Genomic DNA, 22,558 nt, shown 5'->3' with positions numbered 1-22,558 from the left:
GCAAGAGAAACCTGATTAAGACACAGGGTCTCTCACTCAACCTGGAGCTCACCAATTTGCTTTGGCTGGCTGGACCTCTACTGTCTCTGCTTCCCTAGGCTGGCATTGCCACAGACACATGCCACAGACACATGCCACCACCATGGCAGGCTCTTACGTGTCTGCTGGGGATCCAAACCCAGGCCCTCAGGTTCTCAGTCTTTCTGGTGGAGCCATCTCCCCAGACTCTGAGAAGAAAATGTAAATATTTTTTTCTGCTTTAGACATAATTAATGTGGTAAGGATCACCCAGTCAGAATCCTATAAGGACATCTTACAGTAGGTATTTGCTATTAGGATTTATGTTTGTTTATGTTTTTAAGTGGAGAAAGAAGACCAGAGACGTGTATAATTAATTCCCAAAGAGTACGTGACTCAGTAAATGTTATAAACCCATGCCACATGAAGTAAATCAACATCAGTGTGTGTGTGTGTGTGTGCGTACATATGCATGTGTCTGTGTGTGTGCATTCGTGTATGTGTGTGCGTGTATGTGTGTATACACGTGCATGTGTCTCTCTGTGTGTGTGGCTATGCACAGTCTTTATTTTTAAAGGAGGAAGAATATACAAAGCGACCTATTTTGGAAGTGTGATTTTATACTATCTCAATTGCTCAACATAATATGTACACATTGTGGATGCTTAATAAAATGTGTCAAAACAATGTCCCTGGATTGAAAGTGCTACAGAGAGACTGGCTGATGATGCCGGAGAGGAGGACATGGACAACAGGGAGTCCTGGGCAGGATAATGTGAGTGATGAGGTGTTTGCAATTAAGAGACCCAGTGGAATGGGTTGCAAAGAAGAGGCCTGCCCTCACAGAGTTCACCACACACTGGACAAACAATCACACAAAATAACATCAACTGTGGTGAAGTAAGAGTAAGACAAAAGTGAAGCCAGGCAAGGTGGCACACACCTGACATCTCAGCACTTGGGAAGTGGAGGCAGGAGACTAACGAGCCTGAAATCAGGCTGAGCATAAGGCCCACTAGGGCCACAGAAAACCCTATGTCTTAGGGTTTCTATTGCTGTGAAGAGACACCATGACCATGGCAACTCATATAAAGGAAAACATTTAATTGGGGCTGGCTTACAGTTTCAGCAGTTTAATTCAATATCCTCAAGGCAGGGTACAGACAGACATGGTGCTGGAGAAGGAGCCCAGAGTTCTGCATCTGGATCCACACTATGTGCCACTGAGCATGGGCTTAAACCATCTGAGACCTCAAAGCCCACCTCCAGTGACACACTTCCTCCAACAAGACCACACCTCCTAATAGTGCCACTCCCTATGAGCCTTCAGACACATGAGTTTATGGGGGCCATTTATATTCAAACCACCACACCCTGTCTCAAAACAAAACAACAGCAAAAGTAAGACAAACTGACAACTTCCAATGAGATCCTGAAAAGAGGGGTAGTTTAGGCTGAGCGCCAGAGACTATTGGCAATTGGCAGAGATGTGGCACCAGATCTGTGATCTGAACAAATCCAGTCAGCAGGGTGACAGGTGTTGATAAGTGGGCTCAAGGCTATGGCTCCACACTTGGAGGTTTACAGAGCAGATATGTAATGGAGCCTGGTACATCCAGAGCATGGAGAGAAGGCCCTGGAGAATCTGCCAGACAAACGTATGAGACAGGTCCAAGAAGTGAGCAGAGTGCAAAGTACGGGAGATTACCAGTCATGTAAAAGATTTTTCACCTTGATTCTCAGAGCCACACATATCATTTTAAAACATAGAACAACACTATCAGATTTGGGTTTTTTAAGGTTTTACTTTGGTTGACACACTATCGTGGGGAGGAGTGGGACATCTACTGTAATTTATCATCACGTTGTTCTAACACTTACTACACAGAGTGACAAAGGCGGACTTCCATGACCTCAAAGTCCTGTGGTCTGGGAGGAATGCAGAGGGCAGGGCAGACGTCCAAGGTGAGAAGGTGGGCAAGAACCCTCCTCCCTTCACTGTTCCCACCATGCAGAGATGTGTGACAGGCTATGAGCTATCACCAATGGGTAACAGATTCTAAATGGAATTCCTGTCATGCTGATTGGACAGGCCTGGTCATGGGAATCTTCCATTCCAATACAATTGTTCTTTGAGGCAGGATATTTAAAGATCAGCTATGCATTTTCTTTCTTAACATTTTATGCTCTGCTCTATGATGACAAATGACTTTGCAAGATGCCACATGGCAGCTATTTTGCAAGAAAAAAACCCACCTTATTTACTCTCTTAAGAGACATGAGATCCAAGCTACTCTTCAATTGTCTTTTCTATGTGTGCATGGAAGGAGAGTATTTTTAAATGCATGTTTAGGAATGTTACTACTATATACGTTCCAATAAAGAGTGTAAAATTTTTGAAATCATATTTAGGAAGCTTGGAAGAAGGGGTTTAGACTGTTTGAAAAATCCCTCAAAAAAAGGAGGTTTTCAACAAATTTGAACAAATCCAACCCTAAAAGCAACAGTTTTATATTGGTGGAGATGGTGGCTTCCAGCTTCATTTTTATATTTAGCAAAAGATGAAATCAAAGATGCCCTTTTTTCATTGGAATTTGTGTATCTACAGAAGTCACCATTTCAGACATGAGCCATTTAAGTTAACAATCAAAATAGCCCTATAAAGCAAAATTAGTATAAAAGTGTTAAATCTATCAAAAAATTAACAAACCATATGAATCACACTGCTGTTCTTTCCAATTTTTTACCAAGAAAAGAAATCCCTGTATAGTATGAAAAAGTACAATTGAAATATGCAAAAGCTAGGTCAAATTCATTTTGTTAACATTTATTTATTTGCATGCATTTTATATGATATCTTTCCTTTTAGAACAGGGACACAGTAGCACGTTTATGTAATGTGCAGATAACTATGTAGAGGCACATGGTCAATTCTTTTTTACTGGTACTTGTCACACTAAAAACCTGGAGATCATTGGAGAAGACGGGTTGACTGATAGGAGTTACAGAGCAAAGCAGGCTGAGCTGTGGGGGTGCTGGAGCGATGGGTCAGATGGGCTGAAGTAGTCACGGGGTTCATTGATCTAAGTGACAGTGTGGAAACCCAGTGTGAGACAAGAAATTGCATGTGCTGTGGCCATGGCATCAGGAAAATCTGTGACACATGAGCCAAGTGGGTGAGGAAGAGCAAGACATAGCAAACGATAAAAACTCTTTCATCATGAGCTAATGGATGGTTGTTGGGTAAAGTTTCCCAAGAACTGGAACATCACTGGATGCTATACAGACAGGGCATCAGGGTCTCAAGTGAGTGATGCTAAAGCTGAAATAATAAAAGACTGCTTCATTGGTACTGTGTTCCCTCCGACCTCTGCAGTGGGGATGGCTGCAGCAGCACATAGCCTCCCCTAAGACCTTCCTTAGCATCTTCAGCATCCCAGGATCTCCCTCAGCATACTCAGCATCCCAGGATCTCCCTCAGCATCCTCAGCATCCCAGGATCTCCCTTAGCATCTTCAGCATCCCAGGATCTCCCTCAGCATCCTCAGCATCCCAGGATCTCTCTCAGCATCCTCAGCATCCCAGGATCTCCCTCAGCATCCTCTTCATTGTGACCTTAGCTGCAGGTCAACACTCACTTGGATGTTGACATGCTGGACTGAACCCCTCACCACAGCCGATTGTGCCTCCTTACTGAAAAGGAATCAATGCAATATGAAAACAAGCATATTTATTAACAGGAGAAATCACTTACATGAGAAGTTGGGAAGATGAGAAGCCCTCAGAAACATGGCCAGCATCCAAGAGAGAGACTTGCTATCCCTCCCCTTTTATCCTCACCTGTCCCACGTACCCCTGTCCACACCCCATGGACAGTATCTTGGGACTGAGAGCTTTCCCCTATACCTTACCATATTACCTGACATATGAACTACACTAAGTTACTGTCTTAGTCACCTGGTCCCACTGGTACCCATTCCTCCATCTCCTAGCAGCCTATAAAATTTCCATTCCCTCAAGTATTATTGGTGTATTAGACTCTACTGAGGCATATATCTCAGCTGCTAGAACAGTCTACCATGCACCTCACTGGACTCCAGTCACTGTGGGCTATCTTTTAATCACCAGCATTGACCTCAATGTCTGAAACAAAGTGGTTAAAAATCCAAATTATCATTATCATACAAACAAATTAATTTGTCTTTAAACTGCTCAGCCCAATTGGTTGTACAATACCCATTATCAACTTGAGTCAACGAGGAGTCACCGTGGAGTCACCGTGGAGACACAGCTCTGGCTGTGTATGTGAGGAAGTTTCCATAAAGGATTAATCGAGGGAAGAAAACCAACATTGAATATGAGCAGCACCATCCCAGGAGTAAAAAGGGGGAAAGAGAAAAAACCAGCAGAGTCTCAGGAACATGAATCCCCTTCTCTAACTCCTCATCCACCAAGGTACGAGCAAGTAGCCTCCCAGTGCCACAGAGAGGAGTTTGTCCGTCTTCCTTCCTTCCTTCCTCCCTCCCTCCTCCCTCCCTCCCTCCCTTCCTTCCTTCCTTCCTTCTTTTCCTTCCTTCCTTCCTTCCTCCCTTCCTTCCTTCCTTTCTTCCTTTCCTTCCTTCCTTCTTCCCTCCCTCTCTCCCTCCCTTCCTTCCTCCATCCCTTTCCTTCCCTTTAAGATGGACTCCATCTCTGAACCACAGACAAGAGCAAATCTTCTCCTCCCCCCAAGTTGTCCCTGTCAGGAATTTTGTCATAACAGCAGAAAAGCAACTAATGCAACTACTAATGTCGGAACGTGGTGGAGGCATCACAGCAGCTGACACATCATCTCCTAATGTCTGGCTGCAGTGGGAGTGTGACAGGGGTGTTTTACATCTGGAAGCCATTGTGCAGAACACACTGAAAACTCTATCCCGGGCAAAGCGGACATGGATTTCTCTTCCCTCTACAGAGATCTCAGGAAAAGGTTATTTTTGCTTCCCTGGCTACACTAGTCTGGGATAAAGAGCATTACCAGAAGACTGCAGATGCCACCTGCAGCTGGGGTGCTTGCGAGCGTGGTGTGCCGCGCAGGCTGTGTAGGGCAAGGGCTGCTGGAAGAGCCGTCCCCACTGCGATGCTGTCCTGCTGCTGCCTGACGAGGCTGACACACTCATCTCCAAACCGATGCCCTAACAGCCCTGAAATATTTTTACCTCCTTAAACTGCACAGTGACATGCTGAGGAAAATATTCATGAGACCCAGGAAGAACTATTTCTCCAGCTTCTTTTCCAAAGGAGAAACTGCTTCCAGAGATTTCTCTTAAAAGCAAACTTCCCAAGGACTAAAGATGGCTCACTGGTTGAGAGCACTGGCTGCTCTTTCGGGGTTCTGTTCCCAGCACCCACAGGGAGGCTCACAACCACCCATTTCCAGGATTTGATGCCCTCTTTTGTCCTCTGGAGGCACTGTCTACACACACTGCATAGCTACACACGCAGGGGAAAGAAATACCCAAATACAGTAAATAATATGTATGTTTGCTATCATTACATATACATAAAATTAGCTTCACAGTGTTTACAAAGTTTTTATGCATAGATGACTTGTATTTGTGCCTTGTACATTATTCATAACTATTGGGAATATAAAGTTAATGTAGCCCATGTTTATTATTTAGAACAATATATAATCTATGTACTTTATGACATGAAACAACATTAAATATAATGCCATATTAATAGCATGCATTACTAGGCATGCTATGTGTAATTTATATTATGGTTTTACATATAATAGATATTATATTGCACCACATATGTTGATATGTAATCTATCTTGTGTTTTGTGGCTACCTTATAAAGCACTGGTCTAGAGATGCCCTTCTGTCACGATCTTGAATTGGGACAGTTAACGATTCACACTTTTGTCTTCTTATGAACAAGTAGAAAGCTTTCAGAGACAACCAGGAATACAAATGAATAGCCAAAGTGGATATGCACTTTCTAAAACCAGCAGTGTCTCCGCCCTATTTTAATGAGGGTCTAATAAGGCAGAGTGTTCCTGTACACTGTGCAAGCGCTCCCAGCTGCCATTCACAAGCCAAATATAGCACCGAGAAATTAGCCCTCAGAAATACTGCCTGCTGCCGGGATGGCTCTCTCTGACAAGCATGGGGCTGTATTCTCATTACAGTGTCAGAGACACAAGAAGGAGGGGGAGGGAATAACGGAAGACGCAATGGGAATCAGGGATGTGGGAAGGCCTAGCCCCTCACGGAAGCAGAGTAGGACTGCATGCACCTGAGCCAGGTGCCCAAGGCCTCCCACCTCCCAGGCTGCGCCCCTGCTGGCTTGTGAGTGGAGAATTTAGGGAAAACAGTGACTCTGAACGTAAGCAGGAACAAAAAAGCCAAAGAGCTCTGATGGTGTGGCTCCCAGTATCCAGAAGACAGCCTGGCTGGAACCATGGGCCATACCTTGCCTGTGGTGATCAGAGCTGTCTGCAGAAGACACTCACACACCATGGGAGAAGGAAGGGACTCTGTCAAGACAGAGGGAGGTAGAGCCTCCGCGCCCCCACCGCCCCCACTCAGTCAGCTGACAGGCTGACTTCCACATTTGGTCCTTATCCCATCCATTTGTATCTCAGACTACACTATTTGATCTGTTTCTGTGCCCATGTAGCACAGAGCTCTGCAGCAAGGAGTCTCCGTTATACCTCACTATGGCTATTTTAAGAAGCCTGTATTACAGAGCAAAAAATATTCCTGAGTGTTAATAAAAGCCAGGGGGGAGCTATGTCATAGCTACCCCTTCTCCAGGACTTTGTGGGTACTGTCTCTCCAGGACTGTGCAGACACCATTGTTATTCACCTTAGGCTGACGAAAATAAACAGAGCTTCATTGTCTCTCACAATAAACCACTCTTAGAGGGCGAATCTGATGGACATTCTGCTTGCGTCTGGTTCTGATGGCTTCAGGGCTTTAAATAAAGCTCAGGGAGGCTTGAGTTCTTCCCAAGTCTTTATCCTTTCTGTCGGATGAGCCCGGAACTTGCACATGTGATTTGCATAACAGGAAACAAAAACTTCCAGGGAAAGAGAACAGAAGAGGGGATTGGGGGTCACAGAGTCTCTTTCCTGTAGTCCAAACCCCTCGTCACAGTTTCTCTAGGAGGCCACCCACAGACACGTGACTGCTTTGTGGTCGAAACATACCTGAGCATTGGGGTACACACAAGGCTATACCACTGTCAGTGGGTGATAAACGGTGACAAGTGGAACACATTTGCGACAGTTCAGAGACCAAAGATACAGATATATAAATCCAAACTCTCTTCTGCTGCATTAAAGTGTGTCTAGTCAGAAACAAATGAACTGCAGAAAAAAAAACCACCCTCAGTAAACACAGCATTGTATTTATAAATAACAATTATAACTGGAATATCATATTCTGACACTAAGGTCACGTAAGGTCCCATCTCACTCCCATTAGAATGGCTATAATCATCAAGAAAAACAAATGACAAAGCAGGCTGGCTGCCTAGGATCCTTAGGCACTGATGGTAGGTGTGTGAACTGGTACAGCCTCTGTGGAAATCAGTGTGGGAGTGCCTTTAAAAGCCAAAAATAGAACTACCTTACAGCCCACTCTTGATCAAATACCATACGGAGGCCATAATACTCCTACAGCAATCTGTACCTATCCACATTCACTGCTGTTTTACTTAACAATAGCTATGAAATAGATCAGCCCAGACGCCCATCCATTGATGAGTGGATAATGACATTGTGGCACATATGTACAACGAGATTCTATTTAGGTATAAAGAGAAATGAAATCATGAATTGTCAGGTAAACAAGTAGACCTGGAAAGTACTGAGTGATGTAACCCAGGCCCCGAATGACAAACATCACATGACCTCCCTTGGAAATTGGCTCTTAGCTTAGAATTTTTAGATCTCTGTGTGTTGGCTGGGGGTGGGGCGGGAAGGTTTCGGTGGAGATGGCGAAGATGAAGAAACCAGGACAAAGCATGGAAAAGCCATATGGAACCCTACCATTTGGTAAGCTATTAAAAAATAGAATTAAGAAGAGTTTGACTTGAAGTAGCTTGGATAACGTTGGTCCCCAAAGACATAGGTTATCCAGCAAAAAAAAAAAAAAAGAATCCCAGTGCAGGGTGTAGGTTTGAGTGAGAAATGTCCCATATAGGCTCCTGTATTTGAACACTGGTTTCCCGGATACTGCTGCTGTCCTGGGAGGTCAAAGAACACTCAGGAGGCGGAACCCTGCTGGCTGAAGTGTGCCAGTGGCGGTGGGGTTGGAGGTTTGTAGCATGGTCCACTTCCTGTTCTCTGCTCCCTGACTGTCAGGCCACCTCATGCCCGTGACCACAAGCCTCCCCTACCGTGATGATTTCCATCTTTCTGGAACCGTAAGCCAAAAAAAAAAAAAAAAAACCTGTCTTGCCCGTCCCTTTTTGATTATGGTATTTTTTAGGATAGCAACATAAAAGGAACTAATACAGTCGGGGAGTACCCAGAACCACCAAAATATATAGGCTATTACCTTGTGCCCGACTACCCAGCTGAACTACATGGTGTGACCCCACTACTAAAGACATCACACACTTTAATCACAGGACACAGACACGAGCTGGTACTTAGTGGAAGCGTTCTTCCCACTGGTTAGTTTTCATAATGGCAGGATGTGCTATGCAGGCTGCCGGGGTCAGGGGATGAAAGTCATTAACAGTCTTACCCAGATGTGAGACCTGCAAGCTACGATGCCAATCTATCAGGTAAACTGTGCTTGTTAGTGCAATAGTGGCATGATTGTTGGGGTAACCAACCACTGCCTGGTTGGATTCAAGGGCTCGGGAGGAATTCATACTTGGTATTGTAAATCTGTTCCAAAGCTCATGGATTTTTGGATTCGAAGATCCAGGAGGAATTTGTACTTGCTACCGTAAATCTGGTCAAAAGATCCATAGCTGGGGAGGCCACAGGCTGTAGAGGAGACCCTATTATTGCTGTTTTTGCTATACTGACACCATATCAAACTGCTTTCTAAATATTTATGTTTCTAACACAGATTAGTGTTAATCTCAGTCTTGGTCAGAGAAGCTTTGGGCTTGAAATGAGCAGAGGTTAGTGTGTGGGTCCCTCTGGTGAAAGTGTTGGGGATAAGCACCTGTTGGGTGCTCACAAAGGTGAGATATCTCTATTATCCCCTCAGAGGCTCAGAGAGCATCACAGGAGAGTGGTGGAAAGACTGTAAGAGTCGAGGATGGGGAGAAAGACTGTAATGATGTCTTCCGCCATGACGTGGATGCTCTACCCATAGACTCACAGCAGCAGTAGTGTCCACAGGCGTGCACAATACTGGGCCTACCGACATTGCATCACAGAACGGGGCGGGGAGGGGGCTCATAAGGCCCTGCCCCTCAGCGAGGAGCCATAGGCAGCTGATGGCTGCCTGGAGAAGGAGCACGGTTCCTCAGTAGTGTAGCGAGAAACAGGCTTCCCTGCCCAAGACAACGAGCTCCCCTCACATTCAAGTATATTACCCGGTTAGATCCAGCAATCCAGGAGCAAAGCAGACATAAACAAGGAGGGGGACTTCCTGGGAAGAAGGCGGTGCTCCGTATAACATATTCGTAATGGAATTGTGAAAGGACAAATTTAAAACAAGCAACCTCGTGGAGAATGTTCCTCACGTTTGAAGCTGATGTGGTCATAGGTGGCATTTTACATGGGAGAGACGGGCTCCTTTTCAACACAGCAGAGCGTCCCTTAACCAGTTTTTCTTTCCTGTGCCTATGCTCATGACTCCACCAACACCCTCTTTCATCTGCAACACAGGGCCAACCCAGTGGCTCTCAACAACCGATCTTACAGATCCCCGCACGGCCCTCCTGTAACTTTCTCCTTAAAGGCAAGTGCTATGACCTTCCTAGACTTTACTAGGACCTGTTCAAAAGCTAAACACCGCACAGGCCCTCGAGAGCCATCTGATGAATCAACAGTCCCGAGACGGTGAGAAGTGAGGTCTTCAGTATATATAGACCATTTAGACGCAGAGCAGATTCAACATCCCAGGGAACCGTCCCGAACGGGAAGCAGGAGCCAGGTGCAAGGGGCTGGGGCACTCACCATTCAGTGTAAGGCGTGCAGCTGCCCTTCCCCTAACAAGCCAGTCACTCCACTAATTCTTATCTTCAAGCTTCTATTTTGATAAAACCATCTGTGGGCTTTTGTTTGGCTTGGCTTGGATTTTTTTTTTTGGGGGACAAGATCTCACTCTGCAGCCCAGGCTGTCCTGGAATTCACTGCGTAGCCTAGGCTAACCTAAACTCACTCAAGACAGCCTTCCCGCCTCAGTCACTCCCACCAGTGAACCCTAAGGAGAGAAGTCCTGACAACTGTACCTAAGCTTGTCAGAGAGTTGGAAACGAAGGCAAAGCACTGATATGAATGAGGCCGACAAGATCAGACTATACCAAATTGTGGCTACTATTTTTAACTCTTTCTTTGAGTCAGAGAGATAACAGCTAGAAGTTCCTAGAACAGTCATGGTGGGGAGGGGTTCATTTCAAATCAACCCTGCCCCTTCCCTGGTCTCAGTGGCTTCATGCAGCAAAGGTTCATTTTCTGGTTCTTTCTGGACACCCAGAAGTCAGCAGAGATTCTGTCCCCTGGGTTGGCACAGCCTCTCTTTCCCAGAGGTGACTGTACCGAGACCAAGTGAGACCCCAGGAGGTCACAGGCACAATTAGTTCATCCAATTTGCTCCCATCAGTTCTGCCTACACTTGCTGGCCAGCTCTGTTTCTGTGACTCACCGACCACACGGGAAACAGCCGTGACCTTAAAGTGTGTCTGGGGGGAAGGCACAGGCAAGTTCTCCACTGACCGTGGTACTGATGCCTGCCCGCCACTTTCACTGCGGAAAACACAGGTGACCTCTTCTCTGAAACAGGAGAGTGCGTGCACACACTCACGGTGTGCGGCCTCATGAAAACACAATCATTAACTGGAAGCTGGTTTACTGGGCTCAAGTCAAATGTGAAGCAGGAAGACAGAAATTACCTCTCTACAGTTAGGATGCCACCCACGGACCACTAGACAACCCACCACACTCTGGTGAGAGAGATGAGCATTTGACTTTGAATCCCGGAGTGCCCCCTACTCTCGGCCTCAAACAACCACAGACTTTTGTTTGGAAAGAATCTTCAGGGGTCCAGGAGCAGGGCCAGTGAGTGAGGTGCTTACTGTGCAAGCATGATGCCTTGAGTTCGGTCCCAGCTAGGAGTGCTGGCACCAGACTATAACCCAGCACTGGAGAGGTTGAGACACGGGGATTCATGGGACTTGCTGGTCAGCCAGTCTAGACAAATTGGGCTCCAAAGTCAACGAGAGATGCTGCCCCCCCATAAGATGGCTAGAGACTGAGGAAGACATCAGATGCCAACTCTTGTATAACCACACCACACACATATACATACACACATACCACACACCACACACATACACCCACCACATACTACATGCCACACACAGCATACACACACACCACACATACACAAAATATACACACACCATATACACACCACCCACACACCATATACACCCCCCACACACAGACATACACACACAACATACATACACACCACACATACACAGACACAAACACAACATACATAGACACACACTGCTCACGCCACACACCACACACACAACATACATAAACACCACACACTACACACATACACCATATACAACATACACCACACACACACTCCACTTGGGGTTATGCATGTGAACATTTGAGTGTGGATGTGTATAAAATGTGCTTTATTTCAGTTCGTAGGATGAGAAAGCACATTACTTCAGGATTTAATGAGAGAGTTCAAAAACGGCTTTGAAAGGTAAATTAATGGCAGCCACCTTTCCGAACACAGAGTCTCAGAGATGATGGCTTCCAAACAGCTAAATGAAGTTGACAATGCTATATCATTCCTGTGCACTCATTCTCTATGAAATTATGTTAAAGTAAATGCGATTACTTATGAACTGCCTGGAGGCGGAGGCTATTGACTTCCTGTTATACTGCCTACGAAACAAGAGGAAGAATCTCTCAGGTTTCTACTGACAGACAGCGGTCTGGAAAACGTGATACAGAAAGATGATGCAACTCATCAACAGTTTCTGACCTAACATTTCAAAGGGAGAAAAAAAAGGGGAGAATAATCCAGAGTATTTTTTGTTTAAGATGGCAATTAAGACACTGTCACTTGCAAATGGAAGAATCCATATGGACTCTTCCCCCATTAAGACTGGAAGACCCAGAAAATCTATGGGTTGAATTCAAGAAAGGAATTAAGAAAATAGCTTTCTGCATATGCCTAAACAACATTTAATGTAAAAACGAATGTTGGATTCACAGAGTAGCTAACAAATTTCCCTTAAGATATTCTGGACTTCGATTTTATGATGGAATTCTGCCAATATACATAGGAACAACGCTGCCTTGTTTCTCTTTTATTTTGGATTTGCTTATTATTTCAGCCACCTACACTGTTGGTAAGCGAGCATGGGTTCCCAGAACACAAAGAAATGGATTGGAGCTGTGCACATAGCAGCACATGGCGTTCCCCAAATGGCAGCCACAGAGCTTAACAAAACACGTAAAGAAGGTTTTACAGTGGTGTGTGTGTGTATGTGTGTGTGTGTGTGTGTGTGTGTGTGTGTGTGTGTGTGTGTCCATGGAGCCAGGACAGGATGTTGGCTCTCTGGGATCTAGAGGTACAAACCATTGTAAGCTGCCTGATATGGGCATTGGAAGACAGGTCCTCTGTAGGAGCAGCAATTGATCTTTAGCCAACTCTCCAGTCCATAATAATTTGGTATCATGGTCTTTACAATAAAGGAAAAAAATCAAACAGACACCAAAGGAAGTATTTGGCCACAACACAATGTACTCACATCATGATTCTTCAGTCTCAAAGTACTATCACCACATTTTATAAGAAAATGGAGGCTCCGTTATAGATTCTGCCAATTCTAGCTCACAGTTCTGTGGGCTTCAAATCCCATGAGCTTTTCAGACATCATACAGATGATTACAGAATCACTTTTTTAGACAAAAGAACAAAAATCCACTTAGAAACTAGGTATGTACTGGCCCCTGCCAGTTACTACCGCCTTCAGGAGTCACTATGGTCTCGTGTGAGCAGTGTCACTTTTTAATTTTATTTACTTACTTTCTAATGAATGTGTGTTTGATGCGCATGCATGTGGACATGCACATTCGCATGTCTGTAGACACACATTTGCAGGTGTACATGCATGCAGAAGTTGACAAGGGATGTCTTACTCCATCACTATTCACTTTACTTAATGAGGCTGAGCCTGAACCTGAACTTGAGGACTTCAGCTGATATATCTAGCCAGCTTGCTCTGGGGATCCCTTGTTTCCCAGCTTCCACAGTTCTGGAATTACAGAGGGCAGCCATGCTTGCCCTGCATTTATGTGGGTCTAGGGATCTCAACGCTGGTCCCCACTTTATCCACTGAGTCATTTTCCCAAGCCCTCTGCTCTTTTCTTGTGACTCTCCTCCTTCTCCTTTCCTCCTTTACTCAACAAGTCACTCACAGAGCTGAGGCTGAAACAACGGGAAGAAACTGTCCTTGATAGAATGTGCTGGAGTCCAACACCAACCAGTAGAGGCTAGCAAAGCCTACCGCTCAGATCTTTGCACAGTGCACGATCAGGGGCATCCCCATCTCCATGGGATGTGAAAGCCTGAATTTTTATGGTACATTATGACACCACCGGCCTCTATTCGATTTTTTTTTGTTTTTACGAGACAGGGTTTCTTTGTATTGTTTCGGAGGCTATCGGTCCAGCCTGGCCTCAAACGCACAAAGATCCGCCTGCCTCTGCCTCCCGAGTGCTGGGATTAAAGGCGTGCGCCACCACCGCCCGGCTCCTCTATTCGATTTTTAAAATAAGACCTTTAATAAGATTAAGAATATACTTGATGGATGTAGTTTCATTTGCATAGCACTCCAGCAAGGGTAAAATAAATATCTTAAACTCACATACACACTAAATATAAATTGGAAAAGTCTTAGGATCATGTATACCATGTCTGTAGTATCTCCATAGGAGAGAATGTCAAAAGATTTGAAAATTATACTAACCTGTATTGTCCTTCCCCTGTAATATGTTAGAAATTAAAGTAAAAAAAACTACAATGTCAACTATACAATCTGGAGATGGAAACGAGACAGGGAAAGAGTGAAAAGAAAGGTGTAAAGAAAGGAGAGATGGGGCAGTAAAGGAGACAGGGAGAGAGAGAGAGACAGAGAGAGACAGAGGGAGGGAGGGAGGGAGGGAGGGAGGGAGGGAGGGAGGCAGGGAGGGAGGGAGGGAGGCAGGAAGGGAGGGAGGGAGGGAGGGAGGCAGGGAGGGAGGTAGGGAGGGAGGGAGGTATGGTGAGAAGAAAAGCAAAAGAGAAAAATGCCTACATTAGGAATTGCGTGTGATGAGCCTGGAGGACTATCCTAGGATACGGCCACCGTGTACTGCAGACCACACGGAATGATGTCTCCATGGCTTTCTAGAGGAGTGGCACCCACGTGGCATCTGCCCCCAGAGGGCCATGAGTCACTTTAGTATCTGTTCCTGGGATGTTGTGCTTCCCTGTGACTCATCTTCTTCTCCACCGTCTTTAGCCAACACAATCCGTCATTTTATCACCCTCCAAACCCTCCCTCCCTCCCTCCCTCCCTCCCTCCCTCCCTCCCTCCCTCCCTCCCTTGCCTCTTCAGCAGAGTCTGCCACCAGAGGATTCATTAAGCTATGTGAGTCTCCACCTTCAGCTTCAGCTCCTTCAATGAACATTTTGCCCCAGGTTTCATTTTTATCTCTGTGGTTGTCCCACTGTACAAACATTAATGAAGACATTTATCTACACTCACAAACTCCATTGTCACTTATATAGTCCTGATCCCCAAACCATCTTCCCAGCTCCCATTTTCCCATATATCTAGGCATGCAGATCCATTATGTTACACTTGAATTAATCATTTGGATGTGCAAATTATTCAAGAATCAATATACGTCAAAATGAGATTATCCTATCCCCCCATCTGTTCAGTATTTTTTAGTTTTCTGTGTTCCTTCCTGTGGTGGGTACCCTACTGAAGTTAGAATCCTGGACACCATCTTTTGTTTTTTGTTGTTGTTTTGTTTTGTTTTCTCATCATACAAACTAAGAAGTAACTGAAGTACATTCCTTGTAGCCATAGCCACCAAGTGTTTCTGGAATAAATACTTTGATCTCTACCTCATCATTACCAAAGTCTTCCTGGACCAATCCCTCCCAACTGAGTGTTCTCATCTGCATCTATAACCTCATCTTTCTCATTCTTGTGAAAGCATTTACTCTATTTCCCTAAGACCCTTCAATGACTCCTGAGACTTTCTTTCGGGAGAAAGTCGAAGCTTTTGTAAGAGTGTTAGAAAGCAATTCTCACTTAAGCGATGCTGATCAGCTCCTGTTCTGCAGAGCTCCCAGGGCTCAACCCAGATCTCTTCTTCAGTTGTCTGTTTTCCGGACATGGCATTGATCCCCTAAGTTCCCTCACTAAAAGGGTCTCTACCGTGCTGAGAGAGGTAGAGAGACCAGTGATGTCACTGTGTGTCCAGAGGAAGAAACGTTTCTCCCCTCCTGTTCTTGGGTCACTTCATGATGCTGAGGTCAGTTCACAGTCTCTCAGGGGCTAGAGAGCTAGAGGCCCCAGACCCTGGCTTTTTTCCTAGATAACAGATGACCAAATCAACAAAGTTGGAGTCTCAAATCCACATCAATATTTTCAGAGACTAAAGAAATAATATTTGCAATAAAAAAGCATTGCTTGGGCATCCATTCACAGTGCCCCTTTTCTGCAAGGCTTGACAGGACTGTCATTCTGTGTTGGGATACTGCTGCTGCCTTCCTCCCGTGGACTGCAACCCAGGTGTGCACAGAAGCCACAGCTCCCGCACTCAGATGTAAACAGTAAGTGACTAAGCAATGTCTGGGTCAGGGTTCGTTCTTCCCTACTTTGCCCCTAAGCAAGGACCGATTTTATTTTCTGGGTGTTGTGAGAACACCTTATTTTTGTTACACCTGAATTGGGTATCAGTGATACTACATTACACTGTGCAGTGACATACTCCCTGCTTTCAAAATGGAAACATGATCCCTCACAGGATAGGGTGCATGGGTTAATGGGGAAAATACTTAGTTGTGTTAATATTTTCTGCTAAACCCCATCTACCTTCTCTGGGGACTTAGAAAAGATAACAAAGGAGCACACTTTTCAGACATGCATTTGTCTCCAGGAGAAAATGGCTAAGCTCGCCATTGCCTTCCTTGAGAAATGCAGACCAACTACAGCTATGTGTGGTGCTTCCGGATTAATGTCATGCTCTTCCAGGCAGTGGCTTCCTCCTCAGGCACTTCAGGTGGATTCACTAGACCAGCAATGTTCACTCCATCATGCTGAGGGAAAGCTATGCTTTTCTTTACTTCTGAAACCTTAATTCCATTGAAAAGATTCCTCGATGACAATAGTATATGGTTTAACATTTGAAATGATGCAAACCCTTCATATAGTGTGTGTGTGCATGTATGTATGTATGTATGTATGTATGTATGTATGTATGTATGTATTTTGTCACTGTGGCTCAGCCATATTCCAAAATACTAATGCCATGCTTAGACTTGTTAAACTAAAATTTGCTCTAGTTGGGCAGTGTGTGAGTCATAGAATTATCACTCTAGATCCTGAATCCACACTTTGGTTTTGCTGTGGTCATAGCCTTCACCAAAGCTATTTCATAGTGTAAATTATCTATTATCTTCTCACTGGGACAGATAACTAAGCATGATGTCGTTTATTAAATACTTGGTTCCTGATGCCCAAATTAATTACACAGTGCCTTCTCCACCCTACCCCCACATTCTTTGCTAGTTTGTGACCCCGTTCTGAATTTCCTTAAATTGCATCATAAATCAGAAAATAAACATCTACTCAAATTAAACTCATTTTCCATGGGTTCAACAGGAGCTGCTACAGCTCGGGGCTTACACTGTCTCTGGCCACAGCCACCCTCACATGACTCTACAGATGCTGTTTCCAGACAGCACATGGCACTCAGGACTTTGTAGCAGTCAAAAGGTCTGTGGTAAGGAAAAAAATGGCTTCTTCCTTTAACCTTTTTCATGCTGAGTTAGCATGAAAACACATTCATACTTTTAGCTGAGAGCCAGGGAAACCCTTTATAATTGGGCACATGACCTCACTGTCCACATGTAACAAACCCATTTTGTAAAACAGTAAATTGAATTTGAAAAGACAGTGTCATGGCCTATACCCTAGTCTCCATAAATCCCTAAAAGGCCAGGTGAGGATGTAGCAATGTGAAAGTCAGGGAGCGAGGCCACGCCATGGCCCATGCCAGCTAAGACATGTGCAAGCCAGGGAGCGAGGCCACGCCATGGCCCATGCCAGCTAAGACATGTGCAAGCCAGTGAGCGAAGCCTCACAATGGCCCATGCCAGCTAAGACATGTGCAAGCCAGGGAGAGAGGCCACGCCATGGACTATGCCTTCTAGCATCCATGCAAGCCAGGGAGAGAGGACTCACCATGGGCCACACCTGCCAGCACCCTTTTAGACTTAATGGCTTGCAGAGCGGGGAGAAAATCGAGCTCTTACTGCCCTGGTTCTAACAGCCCCAAACACAAACTAAGTTGCTTTGTCATTACTCTGGAGAAGTGAGCTGGGGCACAGCCAGCTAGTCCCACTGAAAAAAACACCACGACAAAGTTTTCGTACTTAAACACACACGCTACAGCAACTTCATGGACCGTGTAAAGACATAAAATCTTCTCTCCCCATGTTACACCTCAGTGGCATCTAGACTTTAGTGTTAGTGTGTATGTGTATTTAATTTACAGCACATAATATGTGTGTCACACAATGATATTTTTCCTAACTGTCGAAGTTCAAGCTTTAAGAAATGATGGCAAGTGCATGTGCACACGTGTGCCAATATTTAAGAAATGATGGTGTGTGCATGTGCACACGTGTGCCAATATTTTGATGCACTTGAAAGTAATTTAGATGAACACCTGAGTTCCTTTCTTTTTAACTGTTATCCAAAAATGTTTCGTTACCACAAACTCTTTTTATCCCTGAGAATTTCAGGATTCGGGAAAAGTATACATGAAGTTCAAGTAAACATCTCCTTTCCCCCCGTTCCCCACTCCACACATCCCAAGCCCATGACTTAGATCCTTTCTGGTCCCACAGAAAAGAGGTCTTTGACCCAATTTAACATATGGAGCATTCTGTCTTGCTGATTTTCTCACAATAAAAAGATTTCTGGCATATGGTATAACCGAGATGCAGAAAACACATCTAGACTAAATACACAACATCCCAACTGGGCAATCTGGTACCCGTGGGACACAGCATTAGGTAACTCACACTCTTGTTACTGTTAGCACCTAAGGTATCAATAAACACTGTGTGACTTGACATGCTTCAAAACAGTAAGATAAAATTTATAAGAAGAAATCACACCCACTATTTCTTATTTTAGTCTCTTTCTCTTGGATAGACATTTAAAGAAGGTGTGCTTTTAACAACCAAAGATTTGACACTGGTGCAGTCTGGCCTGTGGATGATGAAATGGACAGGCTCACTAGAGGAAGGCATCGGAGTGCCATGGGTGCAGATCGCACAGCCCGGTGACTCCCTTAAACAACTAGCAAAGTTGGCAAGTCCCACCAGAAGAAAAATATATTCATAAATAAATAAACAAACAAACAAGCCCACAACTCAGTCATCCTCCAACAACCAATGGTACTTCTGCAAATATAAATACAAAATCAAAACTGAATATCCAAGGAATAAATGTCAAAACATTTTTTAAAACTTCATGTATCAGAAGATTCAAGATCAGTACTACATGTTTTGTTGTATAAAATACTCAAAATTCTGAACACTTGCAGGTTCTGGTGAAAAGAGTCACAGTGCACACAGTTTTCTAATATATATGTGTATGTCCATGTGTGAACATGTACGTCCAAGTGTGAACATGTACGCATTTATATAGACATAAGAAAAAAGGAAATAGCTGAATAAATCACTACTATGTAGAGCATTCACTATTCATTCCCTGATACACCGATACATTTTCCCCCATTGCTATGAACTGAATTTAGGGTTCCCCATATGCTAGGCAAGTGTTCTACCATGGCGGTATACTACAGCCCCAAGAAATTCTTTCCATGGAACAGACCTCACCGTGTGCCATTGCACAAAACAAAGAACACAAAAGAAAAATATATAATTAACAAAATATTTTAAATTATATCATTTTTCATTACAAATGAACCTGAATTCCTAAATAGCCACTGACACAATAATAAGTATTCAACAAATACTTATATTGACTGAACTATAGCTCCTGTATTTTTTATTACTTCATACAGTACATTCTATGCTAACGCAAACACTAAGTGTTTAAGCTTGTGAATACTTTTTTAAAAGAACATAAAACCAACCCTTTACTGGATGCTGTCTCCATGTACCCTCACCCTCACCTCTTCCTTGGTCTTCTTAGATATCACCCGCAGCCAGTCTCCAATCATGCTCAGAACCGCAGCAAAGTAAGCAAGCCCGACCAGGATCCAGAACCACACAACAGGCTTGTAGAAGTCCAGATACTCAATGTCCGATCCGCCTGCAAGACAAAAGCAAAGTCGTTGGACACAGCAATTGTAATCCCAAGAGTCAACAACTGAGGTCCCCGACACACTCACTGGTTGAATCATGGCTCAAGGGCAGATCTATTGGCCTCCTCCACTGACCCAGGCTCTTCCCTCACACCGAAGTTCTCATTCATTTACACAATTCTCAGGTTTTCAAGGAAAGTGCGAAAGGTGCTTTGGAAGGATGCTATCTTCCCTTTCCGCGTCATGGCACCTGTCCCTGTTTCCTGATTCTTTTGTCACTTATGAACATCTGTCTCTCAGAACCCAATTGCTCCTTGTGTACTAAATCTCTCTCCACCCCACTGGAGAAGTACAAAGCAGAGTCTGCCTCCACACCATGCAGAGGACCACATATGTCCACCTGCTGTCAATCAACCTGTGCCACCCAACGGGCTAGCCAAACTGAACTGGAAGTGGGTGGCAATGGTGATGACTATTACTTTCAGGTCTTAGGTAGGATGGCCTGGTAACAAGCCCAAGGCAGGGCAGCCATGGGTCTGTGGAGAACCGATGGTCTTTACAAGCAAAGCTACCATTATTATCTCTGAGGAATCCCCATGATGTCATCAATTTAAGGCCTACATGTCCAGAAAGAATACGCAGAAGAGCACTTTCTGTTTTAAAGGAAATCTGTGTGCTGCTGTCACTGTACTGTAGGAATCTGCCAAGCACAATTCCAAGCATCCTTCTATTCAGCACAAATCAAGGGGGTTACGAAGTGTCAAACACTGAAATACTAATTTACCCAAATAAGTAGTCAAGGCTACGTCTTATCAAGTCAAACTTTAACCTGAGAAATTCTCACATTGAGAATGGAGAGATGCTTTGGTATATAAAGTACTTATTGATTTCAGGACCAATGTAAAAGCTATATGTGAGAGCTCATTTCTGTAACCCCAGGGCTCCTACCCAGAGATGGGTCATGGAGACAAGAAAATTCTTAGAAGATCCTGGGCCAGCTAGCATGGAGTGTGCTGGAGTGAACTAGAGACTATCTCAAGAAGAGACAGAAGACTAGAACTGTCCCCTGAGTGTGTCCTCTGACTTCTGGTACACATGTGCCCTGCACACACACTCACACACACACACACACACACACACACACACACACAATCTGAACAGGAAAGCAAGCCTCACATAGACAGTTGCTCACAGTAGAGTGTCTGGTGTAGCAGGACAAGGATCACACAGTTCTGTGGAAGAACACAGAGAAGGGAGAAAATGAGGAAACAGAGGGGGCATTTAAGTGAGGAATGTCAAGACACGGCGAGAAGGCACACTCTCCTCAAAGGATTCTCGTAGTGGGTCGGGCAGCATATGGATGGGGGCCAGAGCATGGCTAAGGCCAAGAAAGTGGTACAGAGAAAAGGACGTGTCGGATGATACAGACTGAACCCAACTCAGTAGGGACTGGGTTATGTTTGTAGGAGACAGGGCTGACTGCTGCATGATCAAAAGGATCTTAGTGGCTGAGGGGAAGGCATGGTGGGAAGCCCCAAGAGATGCTCCAATTAGGGGGCAACTGGGAAATTGCTGTGCTGATTGGGGGTGAGCCTGGGAAGCAGAGGCAGGGGGAGAGGTGGACCGAGGACTGATATAGTGACAGGGCTGCCTCTCATGGCCACAGTCCCTTACATGGGAGATGACCAGTAACTGCACAAGGGATAACAAAGACATTGACTAAAATCAACACAAGTGTTTTAAGTTGGGACTTGACAGGCTAGGCATGTCTAGAAACCAACATGCGAAATCATCCAGCAGAATCCTCACAGGCAAGCCTAATGCATTGTGGGACAGAGCAGGGACAAGTGTCTCAGGACCAACTTCATAGACACTGGGGATACGCAAAACTTCAACCCATGGCTAGGAGAAAACCAGTGCACACTGCATTGAAATGTAAGATATTAACGGAACATTCCTCTAAACAAATTGGACTTTGGAGGCTTTGGAGTGTGAAAGGAGACAGACAAATGGGGAGAGAGGGCTCTAGCAGGTAAACGGTGAACAGACGCACAGCCTGAGGACAGCCCAGAGCAGACGGAAAGAAGCCGGCTAAGATAGGCCGGCCGGCAAGTGAACAAATGTTTCCATTTCACTGAAATCGAATGATCTCCCTCCCTCTTTCACACCAAAACCAAAAAAGAAACAAGAACCCCAAGTGGTCAGGGCTCTTCTGACACACGAGCTCACAGACACTCTGATTTTAGCACAGCCTGAATGCTGGGGATGACATTTTATGTCTTTTTAATAAGCAGGATGTTACAGTTGGAAAGGGGTAAGTTAGCTTAATCACTGGAAGTCCTATATTTGGGTAAAATGTCTAACCCAGAAGTTTTATTGATTCAAAGTCATGGAAAAGATTTTCCCCCTTTCTTAATTACCACTCTTAAAATGAAATACTGACAGCTAGATGATCTAAGAAGAAAAACACCAAGAAAGAAAGCTTTGTCAGACAACTATTTGTGCTGTTTGCATCCCAAACCTGAGGCTTACAAATTAATTGGCACATTAATCAGCTGACATGATGACAAAATCTTCCCTTAGTCAGTATATCTGTAATGTTGAGATAACTTGATTGGGCGGCGGGGGGGGGGCGTATTTTAAAATGAGGAAATAATTAAAATATTTTTAATTTTAGTCTCATGTATGTGAGAGCACACATGTATGTGCATATGTGTGCGGTGCCTGCTGAGGCCAGAGGAGGAGGTCAGGTT

At 44.6% G+C, this 22,558-nt stretch overlaps 1 protein-coding gene across 5 annotated transcripts in view; it reads right to left on the bottom strand.

Annotated features, from left to right (window-relative positions):
• The window catches only part of Kcnk2 (potassium two pore domain channel subfamily K member 2), a 176,864-nt gene that overhangs the window by 15,625 nt on the left and 138,681 nt on the right, over positions 1–22,558 (bottom strand). For all 5 annotated transcript variants that reach the window (XM_040738351.1, XM_040738352.1, XM_040738353.1 and 2 more), the window contains one exon: positions 19,674–19,813. In XM_040738351.1, coding sequence (XP_040594285.1) covers positions 19,674–19,813 — 140 coding nt within the window. The remainder of the gene's footprint in view (positions 1–19,673; positions 19,814–22,558) is intronic.

Source organism: Mesocricetus auratus, unplaced genomic scaffold (genome assembly GCF_017639785.1).
Source record: "Mesocricetus auratus isolate SY011 unplaced genomic scaffold, BCM_Maur_2.0 Super-Scaffold_100676, whole genome shotgun sequence".
In the NCBI taxonomy this organism is placed as follows: Eukaryota; Metazoa; Chordata; class Mammalia; order Rodentia; family Cricetidae; genus Mesocricetus; species Mesocricetus auratus.
Note: the sequence above shows the minus strand (reverse complement) of the source record. Positions and strands in the feature narration are given on the sequence as shown.